Source organism: Saccopteryx bilineata, chromosome 5 (genome assembly GCF_036850765.1).
Source record: "Saccopteryx bilineata isolate mSacBil1 chromosome 5, mSacBil1_pri_phased_curated, whole genome shotgun sequence".
NCBI lineage: Eukaryota > Metazoa > Chordata > Mammalia > Chiroptera > Emballonuridae > Saccopteryx > Saccopteryx bilineata.
The window spans coordinates 7,995,833-8,021,289 of NC_089494.1; the positions used below are offsets into that span (position 1 = coordinate 7,995,833).

The 25,457-nt window shown below is 50.2% G+C and overlaps 1 protein-coding gene and 1 non-coding gene across 4 annotated transcripts in view; both read right to left on the reverse strand.

Moving 5' to 3' along the window:
• Positions 1–2,632: 2,632 nt before the first annotated feature.
• On the reverse strand, positions 2,633–2,708 carry TRNAT-AGU (transfer RNA threonine (anticodon AGU)). The gene has a single exon. It is a non-coding gene; the product is annotated as a tRNA-Thr (tRNA).
• Positions 2,709–12,173: 9,465 nt separating this feature from the next.
• CAB39 (calcium binding protein 39) overlaps positions 12,174–25,457 on the reverse strand; it is a 79,003-nt gene continuing 65,719 nt past the window's right edge. For all 3 annotated transcript variants that reach the window (XM_066279423.1, XM_066279424.1, XM_066279425.1), the window contains 4 exons: positions 20,798–20,857; positions 16,866–16,931; positions 15,236–15,379; positions 12,174–14,643 (listed from right to left, as the gene is read on the reverse strand). In XM_066279423.1, coding sequence (XP_066135520.1) covers positions 14,455–14,643; positions 15,236–15,379; positions 16,866–16,931; positions 20,798–20,857 — 459 coding nt within the window. In that variant the 3' untranslated portion in view covers positions 12,174–14,454. The remainder of the gene's footprint in view (positions 14,644–15,235; positions 15,380–16,865; positions 16,932–20,797; positions 20,858–25,457) is intronic.

A 25,457-nucleotide genomic window follows, 5' to 3' on the forward strand; every position in this document is an offset into this window, starting at 1 on the left:
GGTATTCCCACAGGAAGGCCACCAATGACTCCTCTTTAGCAAGCGGTCACCTGGAGGCTTGATCTGATTTTCTTTAGTTTTTTATTTTTTATTTAACAACATTTCCTTTTGTTTAACACAGTCATCACTCTCCCTTTCCCTCCTCTGCTTCTCGTGAAAGCAGCTTCCTGTCTCCCTGCAGCGCACCGGGGTCGTCCGCAGCCTCTTTCCGTCCCGTCGGAGGCACCACGGTCGTCCGCAGCCTCTTCCATCCCGTTGGAGGCACCGCGGTCGCCCGCAGCCTCTTTCGGTCCCGTCGGAGGCACCGCGGTCGCCCGCAGCCTCTTTCGGTCCCGTCGGAGGCACCGCGGTCGCCCGCAGCCTCTTTCCGTCCCGTCGGAGGCACCGCGGTCGTCCGCAGCCTCTTTCCGTCCCGTCGGAGGCACCGCGATGGTCCGCAGCCTCTCTCGGTCCCGTCGGAGGCACCGCGGTCGTCCGCAGCCTCTTTCCGTCCCGTCGGAGGCACCGCGGTCGCCCGCAGCCTCTTCCCGTCCCGTCGGAGGCACCGCGGTCCTCCGCAGCCTCTTCCGGTCCGGTCCCGTCGGAGGCACCGCGGTCGCCCGCAGCCTCTTCCCGTCCCGTCGGAGGCACCGCGGTCCTCCGCAGCCTCTTCCGGTCCGGTCCCGTCGGAGGCACCGCGGTCGCCCGCAGCCTCTTTTGGTCCTGTCGGAGGCGGTTTTCCCTTCGGCTGTATTCTGAAGGCTGCTCCAGCTGCAGGCACTGGATACTGGAGGCGCTTTGATGCATCTGCTCAACACTGGATGTTTCTTGTAATGCTAGCCATCAGCACAACTTGTCCTGAAAGTTTAGATTTCTTTGCAAAATGTCCTTTTCTAAAAGCCTCTATTTTAAGCTCAAGGAAAGAGTTGGTGGTTTCCAGCTCTTTATTAATGGTATCCAGTTTTTATTTTAAGATTTAATTTTTTTTAGAATAGCTTTAGATTCACAGTAAAATTGAGAGGAAGGGACAGAGATTTCCCATATACTCCTCCCCCCCACCCTCCCAGCCTCCTGCACTGTCAACACCCCCAGCAGAGTGGCCCATTCCTTCCAGGTGATAACCCTACACTGACACATCACAGTCACCCGAAGTTCACGTTAGGGATCGCTGGCGGTGTGTATCCTATGATTTTGGACAAATGTGTAATGACATGTAGCCATCACTGTGTTAGCATGCAGAGCATTTTCACAGCCCTACAAACATGGTCATTCTAGTAGGTGTATAGGGAAACACATTGTTTTTTCCATTTGTATTTCTCTGATGACATATGATGTGAAGCATATTTTTATAAGTTTATTTGCCATCCAAATATCTTCTTCTCTTAAGGCCTTTGGCCCATTTTTAATTTGGGTTGTCTGCTTTCTGACTGTTGAGTTTTAAGAGTTCTTCGTATATTTTGAATAATTGCACTTTATCAAATGTGTCTTTTTTTTTTTTTTTTTTTTTGTATTTTTCTGAAGCTGGAAATGGGGAGAGACAGTCAGACAGACTCCTGCATGTGCCTGACCGGGATCCACCTGGCACGCCCACCAGGGGGGCGACGCTCTGCCCACCAGGGGGCGATGCTCTGCCCCTCTGTTGCGACCAGAGCCACTCTAGCGCCTGGGGCAGAGGCCAAGGAGCCATCCCCAGCGCCTGGGCCATCCTTGCTCCAATGGAGCCTCGCTGCGGAAGGGGAAGAGAGAGACAGAGAGGAAGGAGAGGGGGAGAGGTGGAGAAGCAGATGGGCGCTTCTCCTGTGTGCCCTGGTTGGGAATCAAACCCGGGACTTCTACATGCCAGGCCGACGCTCTACCACTGAGCCAACCAGCCAGGGCCTCAAATGTGTCTTTTGCAAATACTGTTTTTCATATTCATCATGTTGTGTGTGGTGTGTGTCAGTAGCTTTTTCCTTTTAAGTACTGAATGGCGTTCCATTGTATCACATTTTGTTTATACATTCATTAGCTGTTGCACACTTGGGTTGTTTCCAGGTTTTCATTATTATGAATAATGTTCTTATGAACATTCAAGAGCATTGCTTTATGTGGGCATATGTTTTCAGTTTTCCTTGGAAGGTTCCTTGGAGTGGAATTGGTGAGTTATATGGTAAGTTTATGTTACCTGTTTGCTTGGTGTATCTTTCTCAATCTTTTTACTTCCAACCTATTTGTGTCTTTGAATCTAAGGCAGGTCTCCTATAAGCAGAGTCTAGCGCAGGGGTCGGGAAGCTATGGCTTGCGATCCAGATGTGGCTCTTTTGATGGCTGCATCTGGCTCGCAGACAAATCTTTTTGTTTTTTTTTCATTTTTCTGAAGCTGGAAACGGGGAGAGACAGTCAGACAGACTCCTGCATGCGCCCGACCGGGATCCACCCAGCACGCCCACCAGGGGCGACGCTCTGCCCACCAGGGGGCGATGCTCTGCCCCCTCTGGGGCGTCGCCATGTTGCGACCAGAGCCACTCTAGCGCCTGAGGCAGAGGCCACAGAGCCATCTCCAGCGCCCGGGCCATCTTTGCTCCAATGGAGCCTTGGCTGCGGGAGGGGAAGAGAGAGACAGAGAGGAAAGCGCGGCAGAGGGGTGGAGAAGCAAATGGACGCTTCTCCTGTGTGCCCTGGCCGGGAATCGAACCCGGGTCCTCCGCACACTAGGCCGACGCTCTACCGCTGAGCCAACCGGCCAGGGCGCAGACAAATCTTTAATCAAAATAATGTTAAAAAGATAAAACATTCTCATGTATTATAATCCATTCATTTCCTACCACTCATGTTCATGGTTGCGGGTGGCTGGAGCCAATCACAGCTGTCCTCCGGGACAACACCAAGTTTTTATTGGATAATGCATAACGTACACGGGTCGTTGTATGGCTCTCATGGAATTACATTTTAAAATATGTGGCGTTCATGGCTCTCTCAGCCAAAAAGGTTCCCAACCCCTGGTCTAGTGGGTCTTGCTTTTTTCACCCAGCCTTTTGACTGGGGTATTTAGACCATTCACATTTAATATAATTATTAATATGTTTGGATATATATTTGCCGTTTTGTTACTTGTTTTCTGTTTCCTGTCTTTTTGTTCCTTTGTTCCTCATTATTGCTTTTTGTGTGTGTGTGTGAAGTTAATATTTTTACAATATCTTCTTAATAATTTTGTTGCTTTTTTTTTTTTTTTGTATTTTTCTGAAGTTGGAAACGGGGAGGCAGTCAGACAGACTCCTGCATGCGCCTGACTGGGATCTACCCAGCATGCCCACCAGGGGGCGATGCTCTGCCCACCAGGGGGCGATGCTCTGCCCATTTGGGGCGTCGCTCTGTTGCAACCAGAGCCACTCTAGTGCCTGAGGCAGAGGCCACAGAGCCATCCTCAGTGCCCGGGCCAACTTTGCTCCAATGGAGCCTTGGCTGCGGGAGGGGAGGAGAGAGACAGAGAGGAAGGAGAGGGGGAGGGGTGGAGAAGCAGATGGGCGCTTCTCCTGTGTGCCCTGGCCGGGAATTGAACCCGGGACTCCTGCACGCCAGGCCAACGCTCTACCACTGAGCCAACCGGCCAGGGCCTTTTTGTTGCTTTTAAATTAGATTTTAAGCTTTGTTTTCCTTAGTGGTAGCTTTGGGCATTATAATATGCTTCTTATCACAGTTTACTTTTGGATTGATACTAACTCAATTCTGATAAAACAGAAATTTTACTTTACTATAGCTCAATTCTATCCTCCACTCCTTTGCATTATTATTATCATAGATAGTGTGTGTGTGTGTGTGTGTGTGTATATATATATATGATATAATTTGTCTATGTAACTATCAATTATCCAGCTATCTTTCTTCCTTTCTTTTTTTCTTTCTGTTATAAACAGGACACTACAGTATCATATGTGTTGCTTTATACAAACTTATGTCTTTTAAACTATACTTATACATATGTAAATATGTTATATCAACTTACATATTTACCATCTCTGGTAGTCTCTACTTCTTTCTGGGGGTTTAAGGTAGCACTCTGGTATCATTTCCTTTCACCCTAAGGAGCTCTTATAGTATTTCTTTTATGGCAGGTCTGCTAACAATAAAGTCTCCATGTTCATTTATTTGAAAATGCCTTTATTTTACCTTCATGTTGGGTTGTTCTTCTGGATACAGAATTCTTGGTTGGCTGTTTTTTCTCTAGTACTCTGAATACATATGTCGTTCCACTGCTTCTGGCCTCCATGGTTGCAAACATTCATTGTATGGTTGTTCCCCTTACTGACGGGCTGTTTTTATCTCTTTGCTACTTTCCAGATTTTCTCCTTGTGATTTCAACAAGTTGAGGCCCTCCTCTGTGGATCTCTTTGTATTTATCTTACTTGGATGGGTAGCATAGTGTTGTTGTTCATGCAGCAATAGCTCTTTGCTTCATCTGGTGTGGGTAACCTTTCAGATTGCTCCCAGAACAGGATGAGCTTTGACGAGCTTGCAGTTTTAATTCAACCATGTCTTCTGTGGTTAGCCTGACCCCCCACCTCCTGAGCCACCACCTCTTTGATATTATCATTTGAACTGGGAGCCAGTGGGCTTCAGTTTCAGGCAATGATGACGCACCTTTGGATTCAGCTCTGGTGGAGCCCCAGAGTCCGTCTCCACAAGAACGTGTGGGGTCCTCGGACTCACCGTCCTCTACCCCAGTGCTGTTTTCTTGGCAAAACTAGGCAGAGGACATTTCTGAGCCAAGTGGTCTGTTCTTGTGTTTGGGGCTCTTCCAAACTCCCATCTGTCCCAGAAACCCACTCTATTTTCTAATATCTGGCCAATTTCCCCCCTTCTTTGCAAAGTCTGTTTGTGGCAGGACTGCTTTTACCCGGACCAGGGACCATCTCCATGGAAGCTGCCTCACTTTCCTGTTCAGCTGCAGACGTCTCGGTCCTCGCGGGAGTTTAGTTCATCCAGGTTTCCTTGTGTCCACCAGCTTCAGACTCTGCCACTCTGAGATGCACAGGGAATTGGAGAGGAACGTGTTGGGGCTAGCAGATGTCCCCACCCCTCCCTCCCTGGGACGCCATCCTCAGCCAGCTACTGGCTCTTGCAGAAGTGTGTCCTGAGCATCCCCAAGGTCACCGGGGTCCCCCAGCCATAGGCACCCCTTCTGCGCCACATCCAGACAGGCCTGTGCGGCGTGAGGGAGGGCCAGGCCTGCGGGGATTGCTGCCAAGCCTGGAAGAATCCGCACTCTGGTCTCAAGCCTCATCTGCCTGCATTCAGTGCAGGACATGCGATTATAGCCACCATGTCAACCAGTGAAGCGTCCACCAGCCAGCTTCAAGGTGGCAGCTTGTGGACGTCCTCCTGACCTGCCCCGTCACTCTGAGCAGTGATGGGCCTCCACCATGTGGCCTGTGAAGGTAAAACACTCTGTTTCTAACCTGTGAGGAGGTTGACAAACAGCCTCTTGTCCTGGGTGTTGACTGTGAACAGATGATCGGAGTGGGTAGGATTCTGAGAGCCTGTTGCCGCTGCTCACTGGGCTCCAATTATTGGCTCTTGACAATGTTGGAGGGAGGCTGGCACTTGGAAGACGATGTAGAGTGTTGGATTAAAGCAGAGATGCTGCCTGCCAAGTCCGCTTCTGGCTCTGCTATCTACTGCTGTGTGGCCTTGGTTGAGTGGCTTAACATCTCTGTGCCTGTTTCCTTATCTGTGAACTCAGGATAATACAGGACCCATGCATCTGAGTGTCCTGACAATTAAGTGAGTCAGCTCTTGTGAAGCACTTGGCAATCACCCCATCCGTATTAATGGGGATTACCGGCAGTAAACGAAGAACCCTGAAAGAATGAGGATCTCTGGACATGGATGGGTAAGGTAGATGTCGATGGATCAAGTTAGGAGATGTATCCCTACCAGTTAACACAAAATGCCATAGACCCATAACCGATACTTGCTCTGTATTGCATCATCACACCACTGAATTTCTAAGTGTTTCCTAAGAAGGGAAACGAGCTTTGTTGTAATTTTAGAAGGCTTGTTGTCACCGTTCCCAGGTTTGACTTGCAACCTTGAGACTAAAGGGTTTTCAGGTGGACTGAACAGTATTTGCAGCTGACGGGATGGGAGCAGGGGGTGAATGACAGGCAAGGAACAGGGCGTGGCGGTTGATGTAAGCAACCAGAGCCCTGCGCTTGGGGGCCCTGGCAGGCGGGTGGCGTGACTTCCTGTTTGGACCCAGGACTTCTGGGGCTATTGGACATCCAGGCGCGGGGGTCCCTGGGCAGTCAGAGTGAATTCTGGAGAAGACACCGGACATGTGGCTCGGTCCCCGGCTACCCTGGAAACCTCCTTTCGCCTTGCATTTAGTGACATGTGTTGGGCAAACATCCTCCGTCTCCCCCAAGCTGTATTGTTGGTCACTTATTTTGTTTCCACCATTTTATTATAAAACATTTTAAACATACAGAAAATTGAAAGAATTTCACAGGGAAAAATGGTATAATGGGAGAGAAGGGACAAACCTCCCATGCAGAAAATTCCTAGTAATCGATGTGGAGACTCTCTCTCGAGGGGGTGGAGCTTCGCCCCCGCTCCTGGCGTGTGGGCTGCCCCGAGCGAGCGAGACCTTCCTCAGGGAGGGGACTACGGCCCACACCCACAGGCACGCGGCGCACTCGACGTGCTGTGACGACAATGGTGCTTGACCTGTGCGGTCTTCTTCCCCAAACCCAGTCTCGCGGTAATCATGAGAAAAACCCCGGACACCGGCCAGCCACGGGACAGAGCCTACAGTCTGCCTGACCAGGACGCCTCAAGCTGACATAAAAACCACGGGAAGTCTGAGGCTGCACAGCCAGGTGAGCCTGAGGGGACACAAAGACTAGATGTCGTGTTGGGTCCTGGATGGGCTCCTTGTACGTGTAAGGACATTAGGAAAAACTAAGGAGTCTGAATAAAGTATAGCCTTTAATAGCTCATCAGTTATGGGTCCATTGATTATGACAAACATGGAACTAACTTAAGATGTCAATAATAGAAGGAGCAGGTGTGGTTTGTGGGAACTCTCTGTACTATCTTTGTAATTTTTCTGTAAATTTTAAACTCTTCTAGGCCCAGGATGGTTGGTTCAGTGGTGGAGCGTCGGCCTGGCGTGAGGGAGTACCAGGTTCGATTCCCAGCCAGGGCACACAGGAGAAGCGCCCATCTGCTTCTCCACCCCTCCCCCTCTCCTTCCTCTCTGTCTCTCTCTTCCCCTCCTGCAGCCAGGGCTCCATTGGAGCAGAGTTGTTGACCTGGGCGCTGAGGATGGCTCCATGGCCTCTGCCTCAGATGCTAGAATGGCTTTGGTCGCAACAGAGCGACGCCCCGGATGGGCAGAGCATCGCCCCCCTGGTGGGCATGCCGGGTGGATCCCAGTCGGACGCATGCGGGAGTCTGTCTGACTGCCTCCCCATTTCCAACTTCAGAAAAAAAACAAAAACAAATAAAAATAAAAATAAAACTCTTCTAAGAAATAAACAACCACCTAAATTCTGCCGGTCACATTTCATAATTTTTATCACACACTCATCCCTCCGTCTCCTTTTTTACAACCCCCTTTGACGATCCACTCCTTTTGCTGAACACGACACTCAGGAATCCCTAGCAGCTTTGGCACTCGACACCCACAGGGTCTCAGGTCATATCAGACCTGTCATCTTTGGTTTACTGGCTCCCTACACCCTGGTCCAGCGCCAGGCTCAGCGGCTGCCAGGAACAAGAGGCTCTACTGCCACCCTGTGGACGTGTTTATTTAAAGTGTTGCATGCAGGACACGCTGGGGGAGGCCCGCAGGCTGGGAGCAGCCTCTGAGCTCAGGCGTGAACCCATCCCTGTCCTCACAACGAAATGGTTAGCTCAGAACAAGGAGAGAGGCCAAATGAAAATACCTTTGCTGCAAGTGTTGGGGCTAGCTTGATAGGAAATCTAATAATCCAGTCCCCACTTGTTCAGTTTGCAAGTTTCTATACATATAAAGGATTTTAAAAGGGATGATTTTTTTAAACAAGGGGAGTGGTCTCGTGATCCCTTTGTCTAGAGCAGTGGTAGTCAACCTGGTCCCTCCCGCCCACTAGTGGGCATTCCAGCTTTCATGGTGTGGGCAGTAGCAGAGCAACCAAAGTATAAATAAAAGGGTAGATTTAACTATAGTAAGTTGTTTTATAAAGATTTATTCTGCCAAACTTAGCAAAAATCCAACATAAAGTACTTGGTAAGTAATTATTATTATATGCTTTAACTTGCTGTAACTCTGCTTTATAAATTTTTTTTTTTTCTGAAGCTGGAAACGGGGAGAGACAGTCAGACAGACTCCCGCATACGCCCGACCAGGATCCACCCGGCACGCCCACCAGGGGCGACGCTCTGCCCACCAGGGAGCGATGCTCTGCCCTTCCAGGGCGTCGCTCTGCCACGACCAGAGCCACTCTAGCGCCTGGGGCAGAGGCCAAGGAGCCATCCCCAGCGCCTGGGCCATCTTTGCTCCAATGGAGCCTTGGCTGCGGGAGGGGAAGAGAGAGAGAGGAAGGAGGGGAGGGGGGTGGAGAAGCAAATGGGCGCTTCTCCTATGTGCCCTGGCCGGGAATCGAACCTGGGTCCCCCGCACGCCAGGCCAACGCTCTACCGCTGAGCCAACCAGCCAGGGCCTGCTTTATAAATTTTATAAAGTTACTTCCCTACTTTATAAATCACCATGACTGTGGAACTGGTGAGCGGTTAGAAAATTTTACTACTGACAGAGATACAAAAGTGGGCGGTAGGCATAAAAAGGTTGACTGCCCCTGGTCTAGAGGAATGTCACTCTCAGGACTCCGGAAGGGGAGGGAGGATGAGTCAGTGTAGGAATTCTTTTTTTTTTTTTTTTTTTTTTTTCTGAAGCTGGAAACGGGGAGAGACAGTCAGACAGACTCCCGCATGTGCCCGACCGGGATCCACCTGGCACGCCCACCAGGGGACAACGCTCTGCCCACCAGGGGGCGATGCTCTGCCCCTCTGGGGCGTCGCTCTGTTGAGACCAGAGCCACTCTAGCGCCTGGGGTAGAGGCCAAGGAGCCATCCCCAGCGGCCGGCCATCTTTGCTCCAATGGAGCCTCGGCTGAGGGAGGGGAAGAGAGAGACAGAGAGGAAGGAGAGGGGGAGGGGTGGAGAAGCAGATGGGCGCTTCTCCTATGTGCCCTGGCCAGGAATCGAACCTGGGACTTCTGCACGCCAGGCCAATGCTCTACCACTGAACCAACCGGCCAGGGCAGTGTAGGAATTCTTAATTAAGGAATGTATACATTGTCTTCTAAAGGATCTTAAAGAAAGGGAAGAGGGAGTTTTCAGATAACCTTTATCCTTCCAGAGAACTATAAACTGTGACTAGATGACCCAGTTGTTCTTGTAAGCCAGGAAGCTCCCACATCCTTCTCCCTCCATTCTCCACAGAAAGGGCGGGGCAAGAAGCCTGACTTTTCCTCTTTAAAATGGCGTTGCCAACACTAAGTTTTAGTTCTTTGGCACCTTATCATGGGTTATTCAACACATTTCAGAAAAGTTTTTTTTTTGGGGGGGGGAAGGAGGTGGAACGTGAGGGAATTGGGCATTTTCCAGGGTTAATGACCGTGAAGAGTAATCTCTGTGCAGCGGGTGTGGTCTGTCCAGCTATTTTAGAAAGATAAGACCCCAGAGGTGCCAGCTGGCCGGACCTGGGGGAGCTGGGGTGTGGCGGGGCTGGGGCCTCAGGCAGCAGAAGCTGTGGTCACCAGCAGCCTTGCGGTGACCACAAGCCGGGCCACGCGGTACCTGCTGTCAGGCTCCAGCGCACACTGCGGCCAGATGTGGGAGGGACAGGGTGCTTCTTGGAGTGTGGTGACAGCCTTTTGCCTCCCCTGGCCTCCTCCACGGGGCTCAGCACAAGCACGCTGCTATGCCTCTGGGTTTGAAGGAACAGTATGTCGCGGTTAGGTCTCCCCAGAAGAAGAGCCCGGGGCCAAGGGTTTAAACGCTAGTCATTTATTTGGGACTTGATGCCAGGAAGCCCTGGTCCAGTGTGATGTATGAGGCAGGAGAGGGGAGGAATTGGGACAAAAGGTATGTCATTAAGCCATTAACACGGTGGCCTTGGGGCTCAGTCCTGCTGGCAATCCCTGCTGGGCTCCATGCCCTGGGTGGGGGTGGGGGGCTGCTTCTGGCGCCCAGGGCTACAGCAGGTTTCAGGGGCAGAAGTGGGTGCCAGGGGGTGCAGGTCCTCTGAGTGTGTCCATGTGGGGAGGCTCAGCGCCCAGCCCCCCTCCATCCGCCCCACCCGCCGTGGGGGAGGTCCCGCTGAGCACCAGGCGGCACACTGCGGGGAAAGGAGCCTGGGACCCTCACTGCCTTCTCCCTACAGGTGACTTTCTAAGGCAGGGACATGCAGAGGTCTTCGCTGCACAGAGGGGCATGTGTGGGCACCATGGGGGAGGGAGGGAGCCCGCTGGGGAGCAGCCCGGTCCAGAAGCTTCCCTGGGCTGGTGTGTTCCTGTCCACCGCTCCTGTAGGATCTCAGGAAACCCAAAGCAGCCGGGACCATGTTATTTCATGGAAGACCAGGTACTGAGGCATAAAAATGTCTTACTACAAAGAACAGGCGTTCTGATGAGGCCAAGCCCATTTTGTGGAGGTATAAAACTATGACTCTCTAGAAGTATTCCAGCAACCACAGGGGACAGTCTCCTGCACAGAGAGCTGGTGGCCACCGCGCTGGAAGGCCTAGACCCCCAGGATGGGCAGGCACCTGCCCTTGGCCCAACAGCCACAGGGAACCAACCTTGGCATCCCCATGAGCTGTGGGGTGACATGGTCCCGGGCCACCATCACTGTCGTCTGTGGACTCGGGGGGTGGTGGCAGAAGACTCTGGGAGAGGGTCAGAGGCTCATTGTCCCTACAGTCTTGGTGGAGGATGGAGGCTGACTGGAAGCGAAGTGCTGGCAGGCAGAAGCTGGTGGCCCCTTCTTAGTGGAGAGCTGAGGTGGGGTGTGCTCAGACGGCTCCCGAGGGGTCTTCCGCTGGGGCTGGTTTGGGGAGCCAGCCAAGCCCACCTTCAGGCTGAAACCAGGCGGTGAGAGGGAGGCCACCAGGCTCTAGGAGACGTGGCAGGGACCCGAAATGGCCGGGGAGGACACCCCTGTAAACCGAGGAGTAGCTGAGGGGCGGCCCATCCCACGCCAGTGTCGTCTGTCCTCAGGGCGTTTCTGGTGGACTCTGTGGTGGGACCACTCTGCTCTGGAGTGGCCTAGCCCCCAGAATGCCCGAGCTCTGGACACTGCAGCCTCATGGGGCAGTCACTGTCCTGTGCGATCCTTAGGAACAAGGAAGGCAGGGTGACACCCACCCGGTGCTCTGAGCAGCCGGAGGCTGTTTCCGGTTTTGAGCAGAGGGAGGGGACACCAGACTGGCCAGGGACAGGAAGTAGAAGTTGCACTGATGAATCCAGCCCCAGTGCGGCCCCTTCCCGTCTGCGCCTCCTGTGCAGAGAGTGGACAGACCTGAGTTCTAACCACAGGGGACCCTGCCATCTTTGGAGAGCTACAACATACAAATAGACTGAACCACCTGGAAAAATGATAATGAGATGTTCTTGGCCCGAGCACGCCCCTTGCCATCATCTGAGAAGGGGGAACGCATGCCCCACAGGTGAAAATGAAAACTGAGGACAGGTGTGTGCTCCATGCGACAGATGGCCTGGAGGACACGGCTTCTGCCAGGTGCCCGGACACGGCGCTCCCGAATCCTCTCACTCGGGCAGCTCCCTCTCGCGGCTCATCAGGCTCTTGCCAAGGCCGAGGCTGTCCCTCCGTTAATGCAGGTCCTGGAGCCGGCAGGAAGGATCCGCTCTGTAAGTGCAACGTGCTACGGTGTCACTGTGATGTTGTCCAAAGGCCAAATGACACTCTGCTGGGAAAGGACAGGCGAGGCGGCCATGCTCTCTGACGTAAGTAGAAGTCACGCCTGACACCAAAAATCAAACCCTGAATTAAAAAAAGGGCTTAGAAAGGTGTGTGTGTGTGTGTGTGTGTGCACGCGCGCGCGCGCTGTTTCTGGTCACAGTCTGTGACAGTTGTACTTATGTCTCCTGACAGGGCTGTTCACAAGGACACAAACCCAGCGGTCTGTAAGACACCATGAACACGACCAATGCTGTTTCTCCAAAATTTTATTTTACTTTAAATTACAGGGCCAGCCAGATAGTCTGATGAGAAATTTACTTTTCCTCAAGAGAAAGGAAATGTTTGCACGGCATGGTTAACAATTGTATACATCTCCACCTTTTTTTTAAGGGTTAAAAATCACATTGAGTAACTGACTTATGTAAAATTAAACCTTTAAAACACAAAATCACTTCCAGTATAACAGTTTTGGTAATATGAATATATTAAATGGTCATAACTTCAATTGCAACTTTTTAACTTCGAATGTTTTCTCATTTTTGTTTAAAAACAAACAAAACACTCCCCAAATCTTCATGCTCCCAACTCCAAAGTGACAGGAACAGGTGTTTCTGAGCACTGCCCTCACCGTCCCCTCGCTCGGGCACTACAAAGGCGTGGCCAGAGTGGACGCTGCCTTGCTTCTTGTTCTAGGACTCAGCTTGGCAAAGAGCCCTGTCCTCCACTCGGTGTAATAACGTTCTCACATCAAACTGCAACCCCCAGCACCCGACCCCCAGAGCCAGGATGCCTCATCATGGCCAAGTCTGCCTTCCCAAACATCACTTTCCCTACTTCCAATGGAAACACATGAATGGTTTTACATGGATTTTAATCAAGACAGCCTTAAGAAAACCAATGAGAATGTAGACTGCCATTTAATTAAATAGAATAAAACACATCTGTAGTTACTGGAGCTCTTTTCCTAAACGGTATTCCTAGAAGGAGGTCCGACAACCTGCCGAGTCATCACTTGGGAGTCTCGTTTTACTGGCCCGTGAAGAATTCAATTAGTAAGAGAGGCTAGCAAAGGAGATCGTGTAAATGTCTTAGGCACAGCCATGCTGATTCGGACTGGCAAACTCGGATTTGTAAGTTGTTAGTTGTGATCTTTGTTTCGCTAAGATGAACAGATACCATTCTAATAACTTTACATAGATATATTCTAGGAGACATTGTTCTGCCGTGGTCACAGTAACAAAAAAGTGGTGCAAAATCAGTTATTTTATAAATACTGATAATTTGCAGCATTAAGGAATAGGACATTAAAAAAAATAAATTTCCCCATAGGACACCTATGACTAGGAACTCTTTTCCTAAGAGAAGCCAAAGTCTTAATTATTCAGTTTCACAACTATTGTACTGGATTACTTACTCTAAAAACAAAAGGTGCTCTACAGGTCTCCCCCACACACAAAGAATCAGCATTAATTTAGCATAATCCGTATCGTTCACAGATCTAGCAAACTCATGACTCATTTTAAATGAATAAGGCCAAAGAATGCAGGAGAGTGGAGCCGAGCGCCAAGTCTGTACTCACCCTACCGATGGCACCCGTTAAGATAACTGAGTACAAAGGGCTGGTTTGCTTTCTTTTAATGCTGTGATACTTAAATGTTAAATCAGCATTTTCATGTGATCTGAAGTATTTCAATTACACAAGCATTCATTTTTTGCAAAAATTCAGTATTAGGTAATAGTTACATACTAATACAATAACATTCCTCTGCTGTACAAATTAAATCATTTAAAAGAAAGGAGCATTCTAAGAATTATATACAAAAAAAACCTGTAAGAATCGTTGAAATGAGACGTGAGGTGTCGTTGCTAGCTCGACTGTTTGAAAAGACTTTCCAAAAGGGAAATGAACAAATACCTTCCAACATATCCAGGTTTACAAGTCTCAAGAAAATCAAATGTCAAAAAATTCTAGAAAGCTCTGAAAAGCATATATACATTTTCCTTATGACCTTACGAAGCTTCACACTTGAAGAAGTTGCTAAGTTTCAGTATCAATTTATTCGCACGTCCACTTGATCCACCCAGAAAGCTCCCAGCATGGGTCAGCTCCCGGAGACACGCGCTCTGCACAAGCCTCGCTCAGAGGCCAAACCCGCCAGACCACCTCGGCTCTCACACAGACACGCACACCCGCAGGCGGAGGCTGGCCCCGTCACGCCTCGTCCCCCACCACACTGCACCTGTCCTTGCCCTCGTGAACCTGCCACGTTCAGAACTCCTACAGCAAACAGTCTCCGAATCTGACATGACACAAAGATCAAGAGAAAGTCCACGTGTGCTCTAGTGTGCAAGAAAGCAGCAGCTACGTTCTCCGGGTTGGACTAAAAACAAAACAAGGAAAAAGGAAAAACCGTTTACTTAACAGCAGATTAGCAGTAATGTTCCCCGTGGGTCGTAAGAGTGCCTGATGCTGAAGAGCTAACAGCAGGTGCTGGGTTTGGATTTAATATTTTGGATGTTTATGGGGAGTTAGGCTTCTTGCTGAGCTGGTCTCTTCAAGTCCCTGATCTGTTTGACTAAATAGGTCTTCTCGTCGTTAAACTGCTCGTCCTCGGTCCTGTCGTTCTGAAACTTGCTGAGGAACTCTATGAGTTTGGTCTGGTTCTTGAGGAGGATGTCTAGGATGGGTTGTGTCTTGTTTGGATTGGCAACAAACACCTGCCGGAGAGAATTCACTATGAGCCACAGGGAAAGAACGGATGCAGGACACTTAGGACACAGCCAGCCTACCTCCCCGGGGCACGTGGTGACACTGGGGTAACTCGGTCAGGTGTGTGCTTTGGAAAATCTTATTTTACAATTTGAAAATTAAAAAAAGACATGCATTAGCTCAAAAAGTACTGGCACATTCATTCATGCACTGAAACTCAGTAATGGGTATTAAATATAGATGCTGATTTTAGGATAAAATGAGTAGAATTTATTTCTGAGCACAAAAGGTCAGAATGGATCTTGAGAATAAAATCCTCCACAGAAAGTAGTGGACACGGAATCCCCTCATTTTGCGATGAATAATCTTCTGTGACAAAGATAAATGGCACTCCTGTGTAAATAAACTTATTCTGTTCCCAAATCTAAATGGTTTACCCTGTTTCTGGGTCTATTTTTCTGCTTAATTGTTGAACCACACAAATATAGAAATTAAATGAATCTAATTGTATCACAGTGAGGATATAATATTTCAGAAATTTGTAAATAAAATGAGATTAACAACTTTAGAAGAAAATAGTTTATGGTTTTAGTACTCTACCTTAAAAACGTGAAAGGCCTCAAACTGGATGTTACGACTTTTGTCTCGTAGAAGGTTCATCATTAATTTGAGGTTCTCAGGTTTACTGATGTATTTTGTCATAATTGTGAAGTTGTGTCGGTCTAATAATAGTTCACCGAGAAGCTGAGAAGACATTTAAAGATTTATTCTATATTACCATAAGAGTCAAAGAAAAACCAAAGTTTAAAAAATAATTCATTTAGCCTGACCAGGTGGTGGCTCAGTGGACAGAGCATCAGCCTGGGGCACAGAGGACCCAGATTTGATAAAGGTCCCCGGCTTGAGCATGGGGTTGCTGGCTCAGCTGGAGCCCCCCTTCCCCCTGCCCCAGTCAAGGCACGTATGAGAAACAATCAATGAACTAAGGTGCCTCAACTATGAACTGATGCTTCTCATCTCTTTCCCTTCCTGTCTGTCCCACACTCGCTCCCTATTAAGCACAGAGAATTACTAGGCACTCAGAAGACTGATGATGTGAACTGAATTACGACCTAAAAGCTATCAAGTGCCCACTCTCTGCCACTCAGACACCTATTCTCCTTTGGGCTAAGTTTACACCTATGGCGAGTCTGACACTGCTCTGAAGAGAACCTTCAGGCTTCTTGAAAATACATTTGTGTTATCTCACTAAAAAGAGCTTATCAAAGAAAATGTTCAGAAGCTATTGATAATTCCTATTAACTAACCACAAACCTTGTTAGTCTAACTAAAAATTAATTTCATAATTTTAAAATTTTCTTTAACTGAATTTCACAGGACAAATGGTCACGACTAAAGTTTTCCATTCACTAGCTTCTACACATGCCCAAGTTACCTCTTAAGTCAGACTGGTTTATAAAAATGAGAACTATTCGGTTCCTTCTTAAGCCAAGTGCCCTGAAGACCCTCCATTTCCCCCTTAGTGACGCCTCCTCACTGATAACATCAATCCATAACACAATTAAGCTGAAAGAAGCCCATCTTCGGGCTGAGTTCTATGGAGGTTGATTACCCTTTCCCAGCCCTTCATTTTTAAGTCATCGTGGCTTATTCCAGGTTTTTCCTTTTTGGAAAGCAGCGGTCACCCCTTCACGTGGAGTGGCTGCAGCGGGCAGGCTGGGCACCCTGGGGACAGGCCAGAGCAGAGTGGGGAGGGGCTGGCCCCCGCCCGCCCGCCCGCCCCTTGTGAGCGACGTAGTCCTGAGCACGCCATGTGACTCCCGGCGGAGCTGTGCATCCCCTGTAGTGTGGAGCCACCAGCCTGTCTGTCCACAGTCTCACTGCTCACCCCCCCACCCCACGGCAGGTCCCTGCCACCTGGGCAGCGTCTGTCTGCATCTAACTGATAGAATTCTAACTTCTAATCTCAAACACTGCACTGCTGAGAGACGAAGTCCTCTTCCTAGTTCTGTGTACTGCACGGCAGTGTCTCGGATGCACGAGGGGGCGGTGGGGGCCTGGGGGGACGCTTTGTGGGGACCACTGCAGCCTGCTCCTCCCACAGAGGCTCACCATGGACGGCGTGTTTCCCCTAACGGTCCAGACCCACACGCGGCATTTCCCTCCCCAACCCCCAATTCAAACACAGGGGGGAGAGAAATAGCCACATAAAATAAATACCCTGTCATACCTTGAGTGACTGCCTTTTTGTCACATAATTTTCTGAATGAAGTAACTTCTCATATTCACTGAAGAACTAAGACAAAAAAACAACACATATCAGTTATTTTTTGATGACTGGTAAATAATGTTATAAAGTTTGAGCAGAACCTTTTAACAGCACAAAGGCCCAAGCTCGCTTCCTCCCACCCGTTCCGTATCTTCCTCTGAAGCACCTTGAGACCCCCGGGGTGACAGCTGTCCGTCACCTCTGTGAAGAGAGCTCCGGGACGGGTCCCTCCCAGCTCTAGACAGGTCCATATGTAGCTTAAATCTGGTCCTCTTCTGTCACCCAAACTCCACGTGCAGGAACCTAACCGACTTTTCCTCACCGCTGCGGCAGCTACCATTTCTTGGTATTAGAATAGTCACATTCTTTACAGACGAGAACTCGACGAGAACTCAACCAGTCCCAAGCACAGCCACAAAGAGAAGAGTTACCTGTTCTTTCAACGCCTCAAGCAAGGAGAGAGAATAATTAAGAACAGAAGAGAAAGGTAATTTAGCACTGCGTTGAACCGGGAGATGTCCTAGAGAACGCGCGACCTGGGCTAGAACCGGAATAGTGGGCGGGGTTTCATTCGGAAATTGGGGGAGCACAGGTGTTCCTGGAGGATAAAGAGGGAGGACACGGCAGGAGCAGAAACCTGCAGAATGCACACAGCGTCACCGGAGTGGTGAGGGCCCCGTGAGGGCAGGGAAGCGGAAATGGAAGGCGGCTCCATTCTCAAGAGGTTAGGAGAGGGCCAGCGAGCTGGAGGACACACGCAGCCACGCACACTTACACGTGTGTTGGTTTCTGTTTTAACTACAGTAAGGTGGAAAGTTCTAGTTCTGAGGCACCAGCGTGGCCTCAGGCCGCACTGGCCATGGTGGGGTGGAGGATGCCCGCTTGGGGACTGTCCACGCTACCATAGTTTGTGCCTACGCTTTATGCTGGGTCTTCAGCAGTCACTCATCTGGGGTTAGGAGGAGGGGTTGGCAAACTGTGGCTCACGGGCCAAATCCAGCCCACTGCCTGTTTTTATAAATCAAGTTTTTATTTTTTATTTTTTTATTTATTCATTTATTTATTTTTATTTTTTGTATTTTTCTGAAGCTGGAAACGGGGAGGCTGTCAGACAGACTCCCGCATGCACCCGACCGGGATCTACCTGGCATGCCCACCAGGGGGCGATGCTCTGCCCATCCAGGGCGTCGCTCTGTTGCGACCAGAGCCACTTTAGCGCCTGGGGCAGAGGCCATGGAGCCATCCCTAGCGCCCAGGCCATCCTTTGCTCCAATGGAGCCTCAGCTGCGGGAGGGGAAGAGAGAGACAGAGAGGAAGGAGAGGGGGAGGGGTGGAGAAGCAGATGGGCGCCTCTCCTGTGTGCCCTGGCTGGGAATTGAACCCGGGACTTCCGCACGCCAGGCCGACGCTCTACCACTGAGCCAACTGGCCAGGGCCTATTTATTCATTTTAGAGAGGAGAGGGAGAGACAGAGAGAGAGAAGGGGGGGAGGAGCTGGAAGCATCAACTCCCATATGTGCCTTGACCAGGCAAGCCCAGGGTTTCGAACCGGCGACCTCTGCATTTCCAGGTCAACGCTTTATCCACTGTGCCACCACAGGTCAGGCTAAATCAAGTTTTTATTGGAGCATAGCTATGCTCACTGCTCTATTGGAAACAAATTCACTTATGTATGTTCATGGCGGCTTTTGCAGTGAAATGGGAGAGCTGACAAGAGATGTAAGACCCACAGAGCCTGCATATTTACGATCTGGCCCTTTGGGGGAGAGGAGCCTCGGTCCGGAGTTGACCCAGAACCGCTGTGCACCGGATCCTCCGTTCACCGCTGGGGACAGGCGGGGTGGCGAGCTGCTCGCCATGTGAGTAAGTTGGATACCTGCCTCAGAGAAGGCTGTTAACCCTCCTTCTCCTTAACTGGTAATCACACCAATGATCAAGATGACGGGAGCGCCTTTCACTAGGAATATGGAACATGTACAACTCAAGTTCTTGACAGAAAGCCCAAGTTAAACTTTTCTGCTACATAAATCTTAGTTGCAAGAAATGATTCTCACATACTCCTCCCGATGGGCCAGGTTCGCCCCTGTGTTAGGACAGGACAGGACAGGAGCCACCTGGGCTCCTCAGAGGTCTGCGCCACTGCACAGCCTGCCACCCGGCCCCCCGGGGTGCGCCAGGCGGGGAGCTGCTCTGGCCCCGGGGCTCGGAGAGGCCGCTGCCTCTGGGAGACGGGCATCCTCCGCTTCACAAGAGACTGCGCTCCGTTACCTCACCGTGTCCCCTCTGCTCTGCTTATCAGAGCTTGGAGCCAGGGCGTCCAGAACCTCGGAGCATGCGTTCTGGTGCACTACACTCACCTCTGGTTTAATGTAAACCACCCATATCACCTACTTTCTTGCAAACATTTCTCGTTAGTTGCCTCAACTGAATTTTTCTAAAATCCTGTTAACCAATGCCATTCACTAATAACATGGAAAATCTTTTACTGTGAAACTGATGCCCCTGGCTGCAGCCAATTTCTTGGAAATTGGTTAGTATGTATCTGGCAGGCTTTAGGTTAAGACAGAGGCATGTTAAAAACCATCTCGGAGACCACTTGGTAATAGAAACAACAGCTAGTGTGCGCTGCAGCTGGTGCTGTGCGCTCCACACACACCCTATTCCGTCCCCACAGCAACCGAGAGCAACCTCACAAGGCTGGAGGGCCAAGGGCACAGACGGACAACGAGGGGAGGGCCCGAGGGCTGGGGCACCCAGGGGCCGGGGCTGGAGCCAGATGGCAGGCAGTCTGGTGCCGAAGCCCACGCTTCTAACTACTGTAAAGAAGCACCGATGAAACGGCCACGCTGCCATTTCAAACCAACAAACACTCAAAAGGCAACACACCCACACCCAGACACACAGGCAAAAATCAAAACAAACGGCGGCCACGCTCAGGCCCCAACGAGGCTGTTTGAGGGCGCACTGGTACTCTGCGTGGGAGTGGGAGGCAAATACAGGGAGCAGGGAACACAAAAGAATTAGAAAGCATAGGTTTTGATTTTTTCAAGATTTTTTCAAGATTTTTAAGAATTGTAAATTTAGTTAAGAACAAAATGAACAATGAAGAGTGACAATACCTAGGATTTCAAAAATTCCAATGACTAGTGGAAAAAGGAGACCTCAGGAAACCTGGCGAGATGACTGGAGAGTGAAGCGGGCTGTCGCTGTAGCTCGGTGAGAGCGCCCACCAGGTCCTGGGCGTGGAAGTTAAACTCCGGAGGTGGAGGTGGAGGTGGCACGCGGTAGAGGGGACATCCGACACTGTGGCCTGTGTGGCCTGAAGGCTGCTGGGCGCTTAGGGGCAACTGGCGCACTAGGAATCCTGTACAAACCCCAAGGCTCTACTCCCAGGAAGTGTGACATCCACTCCAGCTGGAAGGGACTCACCGCTGGGCTACTCCAATGTCCTCAGTTCACAAAAGAGGATGGACTTTCGAGTCCCCCGGTGGGGAGGGCCTCGGTGGTGACCAGGAGTCAGCAGGGCTGGGACAGAGCTGGGCCTGGCCTCCCTCTGTCCTTTCCGTTTGTCAGTGTTCGAGTGACCCCTGCTGGGCGGGCGCTGGGACAGGGGACAGTCGTTTCCTCTCCCCTTACTGTGCGCCCTCGCTCAGCACCCAGGTGCCCCTCCTCCTCCACAGCAGGGGACAGGGCAGCGGGTCCGTCAAAAAGACAAAGTCTGCTTCCAACCGAGTAACACTCAATGCCTTGTTCCAGTAGAGAAATAACTATGGCACTATGTTAAAACTGGACATATGCAAAAATCAACACTCTGGTACAAAAATCTAATTTAAATCTTTCATTTTGGTAACACTTAAAATATGCTATTTTAAAATCATATTTCATATACTTACTCTATCATAATGCTGTTCCAAAAATTCTGCACTGAGCAATTTATGTCTTGTAAGCAAATCCTAGAAAAAGAAAATATATTGTTAAAAAGTTGTTCTGCATTCAAGTTCTTTTAGAAATGAGAATCCTAAAATAGTCCACGCTATTTTACCGAATAAAAACTGTCCTTAAAATTACTTAAAAACATCTGAGCATGAACTTTATTGAAACTACTGATTTTGTATGAGTAAATAAAATCAATTATTTGAAATTGTGGTTTTAATGATTATGATTAGTCACATATCTACAGCTCTTAGTAGGAAAAATATAAAAACAAACATATAAGGTAATGGAAATATATATTCAAAGACAGAGAATACAGAATGGAAGTGAAATAAAAGTAAACACTGTGACAAAATGTCAAACAGAACACTGCTCCTAGGGGAGAAAAAGGAAACTTCCTTAATTAGAAAAAGCACTAGAGGTCCCATTTCCTTCCCCTACATTAAACTGCATTCAGTTTCCTAGCTAATGCGATCTTCTGCAGAGGTAGAATGCGTTTTAGAAGCTGTCATTTTATACACATTACCTCCTCAGTAAGCAGTAAGCAGAGATGTAGGATCACACGTCAGTAAGACTTTGAGTCCAAGTCTGTATTACTGTGAGAGTTTTTTCACCCCATGGATTTCCCAGGAACGTGTCAAGGGTCATTCATTCAGAAAACTACTATGTGCCTGCCAGGTCAAGTTCCAGTGCGAGGGGCACAGAGAAAAAAGATGTGGCCCCTGCTTTCAAGGACCTGGTCTCTCTAGGTGGGAAAAAGAAACGGGAGCATGTGACAGCGGGAATGGCCAGTCAGTGTTTGGTAAATTAATGAATTAAATTCCTTCAGAGCCCCCCTACTGGAGAGACTGGTGCCAGTAATCCCACTTCTCAGAACCAACTTTCCTTAACTTGTACTCTTGGCTGTTTATGTTTGTGGTACCCAGGCAACAATGAACCCGTGTTTCCCCGTGTGTCCAAGGGCCATGGAAATGGAAACTGCTCTAAGAAACGTGCTGCGGGCAAACCACGTGGAAAGCACCACAGCTCTGGCCCCTTTGTGGGACGCATTATTCACAGGGGTTCTGCGGGGAGCTCGTCTGTCACCTGCTTTGTGTACACCCTTCTCTGAAAGGCCTTTATGGCACGGCTTTCCTCTCTGGGTACCTACGACCTCCGGACCTCAACTCGAGCATAACTTCCACTGGGAACTCCTCCTGACTGTCACCAGCATGGAAGCATGGTCACAGGTGGGACTTGACATCTGTGGGACTATTTGATTACCGTCTCATGATAGGCTGTACATTCTACAAAAACAAGGGTCATGTCTGCTTTTACTGATCTCTGGACCCCTGAACCTACGCAGTGCCCAGCACATAGTGAGAGCTTAATATTTAATAAATGAATGAACCAACAAAATCAGGGAATATGTTTGGGGAAATGTCACATTAAGCAAGGTTCAAAGTATATTTTTAAGACAACTTCTAGTTGCACCTCAAAGGGTCACAGGTGTTTAAACTGCTGGGTAGGGAGTCTCTGTACGCACAGGAACACCTACCCAATCTATCCTCAGTCCCCTTAGGGATTACACAGGCAGAACTAGAAAACCTGCAGTGTATCTCAAAAGTCTGGTAAGAAATGCTGTAAGGCGTCTGAGACCCGACAGGGAAGGAGGAGATGGCAGAGGCAGGAGCCCTGAGATGACCTCCGTGCATCATGGGGACCAGGTGTAAGGGAGAGAGGACAGGAAGATGTTAAGGGTAGGTATTGGGCATGCTTGTGAAGAGCACCTGCTCCTTTTAACATGCTCCTGGGGTCTGTTTACAGAGGTCTCGGCTGTGGAGAAGCCGCAAGGGCAGGGGTCTGGTGGTTCCCGGCTGAACCCCACCCCTAAAGAACAGTGCCCGACACGGGGCAGGCACTGAGCGACTTGGGAAGAACACACAAATAAGTGACTTAAGGAATTAATGAGTCAGGTGTTGCGACACTGTCACTTCTATTTCTTTGTGGCTAAGTCCCCCTGGAGACCAGTATGAGGAAGGACGGCGACAGGAGCCCAGCAAGCACGCTGTCATGATCTGACTGCAGAGAAGGCCAAAGAAGGATCTGAGACGGTGGCTCTCCCAGGGCTGGGCTCCTTAGGAACGGGCGGGTAGAAAGCATTGCTCTAAAAGGCAAAGGTCCCAAACATGCTGTGCAACAGCTTTGACTGCAGGTCTGAGGAAGCGGACTCCTTACTCTGAGGTGATTTCTCAAGCAGGAGCGAGACGCTCACCGTTGGGCCACATGAAAAGGGGGACACACATCTCTCCATCTAGGGGAGTCTACTTGTTATCATCTGGTTTACAGGAAACATGAAATGCAAAGAAACGGTGCCAATCCTGGAATCTAACTTCAATGACCCTGAGGCAGGAGACAGAGAAGGGGGCTCGGAGACTACTAACGGTGGGAGCTGGGCTCGGGCCCCATGGGGTGAAAAAGGAGCAACTGCGGAGAGGCCGCCGAGAGGGGCTGGCACTAAGCCGGGTGGGAGGGCAGGGACCAAGGGCTGGCACTAAACCGGGTGGGAGGGCAGAGACTGAGGGTGCCGACAGGGGGCTGGCACTGAGCTGGGAGGGAGGGCAGGGACCGAGGGTGCCGACAGGGGGCTGGCACTGAGTTGGGAGGGAGGGTAGGGACCGAGGGTGCCGACAGGGGTCTGGCACTGAGCTGGGAGGGAGGGCAGGGACCGAAGGCTGGCACTGAGCTGGGAGGGAGGGCAGAGATCGAGGGTGCCGACAGGGGGCTGGCACTGAGCTGGGAGGGAGGGCAGGGACTGAAGGCTGGCACTGAGCTGGGAGGGAGGGCAGAGACCGAGGGTGCCGAGAGGGGCTGGCACTGAGCTGGGTGGGAGGGCAGAGACCAAGGGTGCCGAGAGGGGCTGGCACTGAGCTGGGTGGGAGGGCAGGGACCGAGGGTGCCAAGAGGGGCTGGCACTGAGCTGGGAAAGAGGGCAGAGACCGAGGGTGCCGAGAGGGGCTGGCACTGAGCTGGGTGGGAGGGCAGGGACCGAGGGTGCCGAGAGGGGGTTGGCACTGAGCTGGGAGGGAGGGCAGGGACCGAGGGTGCCGAGAGGGGCTGGCACTGAGCTGGGTGGGAGGGCAGGGACCGAGGCTGTGACTCTGAGAGACAAGGAGGAACCTCCCTTAAGAGAAGAGCTGAGCAGTGGACAGCCTGAGCCACGCGTGGGACAGAGGCCAGCAGACAGGAGATGAAGGGAACAGCACGTGGTTAGCCTGGCCAGCAGCAGGGGAAAGAACAGGATTTCTCGTTTCACACCTGCCTAAATGCCAGTACATCCCAGGCCCTGGTATAACTTGGAGAAAGGTCAGGAATCATCTCCCAGTTCCAGCAGGTTAAGCAGCCAACTTTCACGGTGTGTGGGAGACTGCAAGTGGCAAAGCCTTTTTTGCAGTTCGAGGCTTAGCAAAAGGCTAAGTTCTCTCCCCCATCACTTCCATATTGGCTAAGAAGCTGAGTATCTGCACTCATCCCATCCCCTCACTTCACTTGTTTAAGTTGCTGGATCATCCCATCCCCTCACTTCACTTGTTTAAGTTGCTGGAAGCAACATGCCCTTCCTCTCACCTTTTGTTTGTTCAGATGTTGGTTGATTTCACTTATGCCTTAAGAGAGTTCCTGTTTTTGCCTCAGATGTGTGACTGTATCAAAGACTTCCTTATTTGCATATGGCTATATAATAAAGCAAACTGGGGCTGTTTTGCTGTCTTGCCATCAGCTTGCAAAGGCCTCCTGATCCCACCCTTTTTCTCTTTAAGTCTATTTTCTTCATTTTGCATTGTTCTCCCTGAGGACCTGGAATTACTAGCTGTGCTAGTACACGGTAAGCGTGGATTGAATTTAAAAAGATTCCTAAAACTTATGTAAGTGCAGGCCCCAGATGTCCTGACAAAGCCAGTGCTGGAACCCTGGGAGCAGCCATGCTAAGCCAGGGGCTGGTTCTCATAGAGCCCAGCAAGTTGTCTGGCCCTATTTCCTGCTTGATGATTGAATGTTTATGTCTAAGGACAAGAAACTCAACTCTTCTAACAGTGTGGTTCACCTCTGGGGCTCTCCGAGTTAGAATGTGTTTCCTGTGCTAGGGTCAAAGCCCATGGCCCAGTTATTTCCAGAAACAGGGTTCATCCACTTTCTAGAGGCTCCACTCAAACACAGCAGCGCTCCATGACAAGTGCCTGCTGAGCCTTCTCTCCTCCAGTTCCTGTGCCCGTTCCTCAAATGACCGGTTCTGAGTCCCCCTCACCATCTACTGTCTTCCACAAGCCATCTATTTGTCTATGTGCCTCCTAAAGCGTCGCGCCTGGAACGGAACACATTTATGTATGGTCACCTGGTAAGCTCCCGGTGGGGAGAGACCATCAGTGGCTCCTTAAGCCGCACACTGTGTGGTCACATGGAGCTTTGGGGCAGTGCCACCAGACTGGTTTATTTTAACAGATACATTCGGAAACTTGTTTACTCATAGTGGGCTCTGTAGTCAGACTGCCTGGGTTCCAATTCTGGCTTCCCCATTTCCTGTCTGGCTTCACTCACCATATCTCGCTTCAGTGTGCTTGTCTGTAAAGGAGATAACAACAATAC